At 35.9% G+C, this 4671-nt stretch overlaps 1 protein-coding gene across 1 annotated transcript; it reads left to right on the top strand.

Annotated features, from left to right (window-relative positions):
• Positions 1–2944: 2944 nt before the first annotated feature.
• LOC134240086 (uncharacterized) lies at positions 2945–4154 on the top strand. Its single transcript, XM_062722192.1, has 2 exons — positions 2945–3228; positions 3887–4154. Exons 1-2 carry the CDS (start codon positions 3025–3027, stop codon positions 4019–4021), a joined length of 339 nt encoding a protein of 112 aa, XP_062578176.1. The 5' UTR covers positions 2945–3024; the 3' UTR covers positions 4022–4154.
• Positions 4155–4671: the final 517 nt, after the last annotated feature.

Here is a 4671-nt window from a genome sequence, read left to right as displayed (position 1 = left end):
GAGCTTGAGATAAAAGATACCACAGAGTCTGACATATCTGTATCACATTTGGATATTTTACTTGAAAAATACGTTAATGGCAATCTAACAACCAAGCTCTATGATAAACGTAATGGCTTTAACTTTTCAATCGTTAACTTCCCTTGTAAACCTATGCAGCAATATACCTTCATCACCTGCATACTGAGTTTATATCTCTCAGTTGATTCGATACGCAAGAGCACGCTGTACGTATGTAGAATGTCTAGACCGAGATAAATTATTAACAAACAAATTGATGAAATAAGAATATAAGTAGTTTATAGTCATCATTTCGTAAGTTTTATGGTCGATACAAAGGCTATGTCACTCTGCAAATACAATTTATCATTAAGTCAAATGTTGACTAACAATCTTGATACTAATTATTAGTCCATTATTTACACACTAAATTGACGACGGATTTTTCCGTAATTTACCGATCATGACAAGGAGCACACGGTGGGTGTGACCGGACGGCAGGGGATGCTTACTCCTCCATGGCACCTAATCCTACCTCTGATGTTTTGGAGGTGCGTGTTTATTCTGCTCTAATTTCATATTGTTTAATGGACTTTTGAGCCTGATTACTTTTCGTTATCTACATATATTTCATTCTTGATAAAGAAAAAAACTCGTTAATTTTGAAAATGATTTTAAAAGCGCTTAAGGAATCTAGTATATTTTTAAAAAGTTAAAGGAACACAAAAAGATTTTTTTTTAATTAAGATATATGAATATACATTAGTTGAACTAATTAATATTTTTGATCAAATTGCAAATAAAAAAGTTTTAATTTCAAAACATTACCCTTTACTTGCCATCTCTAGTTTCAATAATTCTCTCTTTTGAAATCCTTGCACTACGATGAAAACAAGGAAGTTTCTCTTCAAAAATGAATTTGTCAAGCGTCATTTATTGTTAGGCAAAAAACCAATAGCTATTCTATCGATAAAAGAAAAAATGTAAAACAAATGAACACTTTGTGCTTTGATATAATCGGACCTATTATTGTCAACTAAAACTTACCATGCATAAATAACATTATTGCCTCTTAAATCCCTTTATATATGACTGACAATAACATAATACAAAACAAGATGTGTTCGTGAAACACTAATGCCCCTTATGGCCAAGGATAACTTTCTGAAAGGTAGGTAAAACTCCAGGATTGAGGTCAAAGGGTAACATTTATTGGTATTCAATGAAAGGTCTTGTCACAAGGATTTCATATGTGAAGTATGAAAGCCCTAGACCTCACTGTTCAAAAGTTATAGCCAAGATTAAAGAGTATAAAATGTAGGTAAAACTCCAAGGTCAAGGTCAAATGATGGAAGTTGTTGGTATCCAATGAAAGATCTTGTAACTAGGATTAAATACTAGTATATAAAGTATGAAAGCCGTAGTCCTAAACCTTCAAGAGTTATGGTCAAAGTTTGTTTTTTAAAATTAGGTCAAACTCCAAGATCAAGCTGAAAGGATCAGAGTCGTTGGTATCCAATGAAAGGTCTTCTCACAAGGATTACATATGTGAAAAATAAAAGTCTTGGTCCTTACCGTTCATAAGTTGTTCTGATAAGATTATGGACAAACAGTTTTTAAAGTACGTAAATCTCTAGAGTCGCGAAGTAAGGAGTCGATACTTACGTCGCGGGTTCGAATCCCACTGTGGGTGCTGGCATGAAAAAGATTTCTCCTTGCACAATGGCCCTGAGTGCTTAGTATAGGACAAAAATTGCAGCTCTCCACGAGCAAGTGGTGGCGTCTCCTTATGAGTGAAAAATTCTTAGAGGGACGTTAAATAACATTTAATAAATAAATCAATGAAACAAACGAGGTAAGTTAATTATTGACAAACAAGTTGCTGAAACAAGAATATCAATAGACTCGTTTAAAGTCATCATTTCGTAGGTTCTTTGGTCGATACAATGAACATTTTCAGCAATAACAATTTAGCATTAAGTCAAATGCTGACTGACGTGTTTTAAGCTTATTGTTAGACCATTATTTACATTTAAACTCTCAAATGTCCTCGGATTTTTCCGTTATTTCCCAATATTTACATTTGCTGTGTTTTTATACTAAGCCAACATTGAAACTGATTTGAATACAATTTTCGTGTAAACTTACGCGTAGAAATGTACACGGAGAAACGTGTGCTAATGTGACTTCACAATGAGGCTACAGAGACGTTAGAAAAATGTTAGGAAATAGGGCAGCAAGAAATTCAAATATTGAGTATATTTTTTATGCTTTAAGGCATGGAAAATGTAAATGTATTTTTCATGAAGCGCTGGCACATTTCATGAAATATGCCTACGTGACTAGTCTGCGTGATTCACACACTAATAACTCACACTAAACTTAAAAACATTCCTTAAATCATGACAAAAAGTATACGGTTGGTTGAACGGTAGGCAGGGGATGCCCTCTCCTCCATGGCACCCGATCACTCTTCTGATGTTTTGGAGGTCTTTGTTTGCTCTGATCTTATTTTGTATTGTTTAATGGAATTTGGAGCTTGAATGGTGATCGTTATCTCCATATATTTCATTCAAAAGTTGAGACAGACATGATCAAAACAAATAATTCTGACGTTTACATTGATGGCAAATAATTCAGTATACAATATGCAAATCTAAGACAATTCAAAATTAGAATTTTCTTTCCAAAATATTTTGAACATATCTCGTATACAAAGAATTTATTTTGAAAATGTTTATTTTTAAATCAAGTTGATTGTCTTAATCATCATATACGAGGGGTATCAAAATTAATAAAGACTATATTATGAAATATACAAATAATCAATCTTAATTGACGGAAGTTACACGCAAGTCATATGGAAAGAAGAATCACTTAGGTACAACTTGTTTAAGCACACCCACAAGAAGTGAACTGTGGTACAACTTAACAAATTCCTCAACTTCCTCTTCACATTTTCCCCGCTGAGGTAGTCACATTGTTAGTTCCAAGTATAGCTAAAAATTTACCATCATCGGCAAGATGCCTCCAGTAAGAACAAAAAGACGGACACTCTCAAGAAGACAGATTGAAACCCAGCAAGTGTCACCATTCAGGGGACGACCCCTAGGAATCAAAGGAGAACAACGGATGGCGCTTCCCAAACATCAACGTCCGCAGCCATTGTTAATGTGGCTGCCCAACCCGAATTCGCCAACTCAACAGACGAATCCAACAACGCAAACGGTGAGTCAATAATGAATCTACCAACTATTTTTGAGGAAGCAACACCTCAGACTCTAGAATTTACACCTCTAGACGTAGATGAATATCAGCCAGTTCAAACTCAAACTACTTTTGACCCACTTAGTGGTCACATTCTACCTAAACTGAAACAAAAAATTCATTGATTTGGCCTTACTGTTAAAATCCGCCGGGGAATTGGCTAATGAGATGGACTCAAAGGGGGAATTACAAATTAGGGATGGGAAAATGTGCTTAATCAAACAAAAGTCTAATACATACTTGTCTATAGACAAGTGGATGTCTGCCTTTATCATTTTCGCCAGCGTTCTACTGGAGAAATACCGCACTAGGACACAAGAGTTGCTAAAATACATGCGTGACATTCATCTCGCTGCATCAAGGTCTGCGGGTTGGTTCAGGTACGATGAACAGTTTAGATTAAGAAAGGTTTCTGACCCCCATTCATCATGGGGCCAAATCAATAGTGAATTTTGGTTACATCAGATCACCAATTCTGCTGTCACATACAATTCAGAGCCAACACCCAATCTCGTATGCTCCCTTACAATCAGCAAAACAGGTCAAATTTACAAATGACTACCCATTATTGCAACATTTATAACAGTGGTAAAAAATGTCAATTCTCCCCCAATTGTAGGTTCAAACACTCTTGCAGGTTGTGCAGCGGGACCCATCCAGCAATCAACTGCAGAAAACAACAGTCCAACCACTAATTACCCAGTCCCGTCTAACACCAATGTATACACATTGGGCAGCATACCAATCAAAATAACTCCACTGCAAACATTTTTAGAAATATACAAAGAGAAAGAATTTTTGATAAATGGTTTTCAATTTGGTTTTCAATTACAATACAATGGCCCCAGAAGACCCAGAGAAGCTAAGAATCTAAAAAGTGCATATCAGCACCCTGATATTGCTCACCAAAAATCAACAAAGAATTAGGTCTGAAAAGAATAGGTGGCCCCTTTCAGCAATGCCCTTTCCCTACACTTCAGATTTCACCTCTAGGACTAGTTCCTAAAAAGATGGGGATTTCAGACTTATCCACCACTTATCATATCCAGAAAATGACTCCATCAATTATTACATAGAACAATTAGCTTGTTCAGTTCATTACTCCCACATTGACGATGCAGCAGGCATGATCGCCCTTATAAGTAAAGGTACATTGTTAGCTAAATCAGACATCAAGTCAGCATTCAGACTCATACCAGTCGCCCCCTCCGATTTTGATTTGCTAGGTTTTAAATTTCGTGACGAATATTATTTTGATAAAATGATGCCATTTGGTGCCTCTATCAGTTGTGCAGTCTGGGAAAAATTTGCTACTGCATTGCACTGGATAACCCAGAATATCTCTCGTAACCCAAATATCTTACACTACCTTGACGATTTCTTATTCGCAGGCAAATCGCATTC

Source organism: Saccostrea cucullata, unplaced genomic scaffold (genome assembly GCF_032062105.1).
Source record: "Saccostrea cucullata isolate Sc308-1 unplaced genomic scaffold, CSIRO_AGI_Scuc_v1 ctg4470, whole genome shotgun sequence".
Lineage (NCBI taxonomy): Eukaryota > Metazoa > Mollusca > Bivalvia > Ostreida > Ostreidae > Saccostrea > Saccostrea cuccullata.
The sequence above is the reverse complement of the archived record's forward strand: the minus strand, read 5'-3'. Positions and strand labels throughout refer to the sequence as shown.

Excerpts from the sequence above, each read along its gene's own strand:
- LOC134240086 (XM_062722192.1), top strand. The coding sequence starts at position 3,025 with ATGCCTCCAGTAAGAACAAAAAGACGGACACTCTCAAGAAGACAGATT. Across the intron at positions 3,229-3,886 it reads CGAATCCAACAACGCAAACG|GTTCAAACACTCTTGCAGGT; the intron begins GTGAGTCAATAA and ends CCCCAATTGTAG.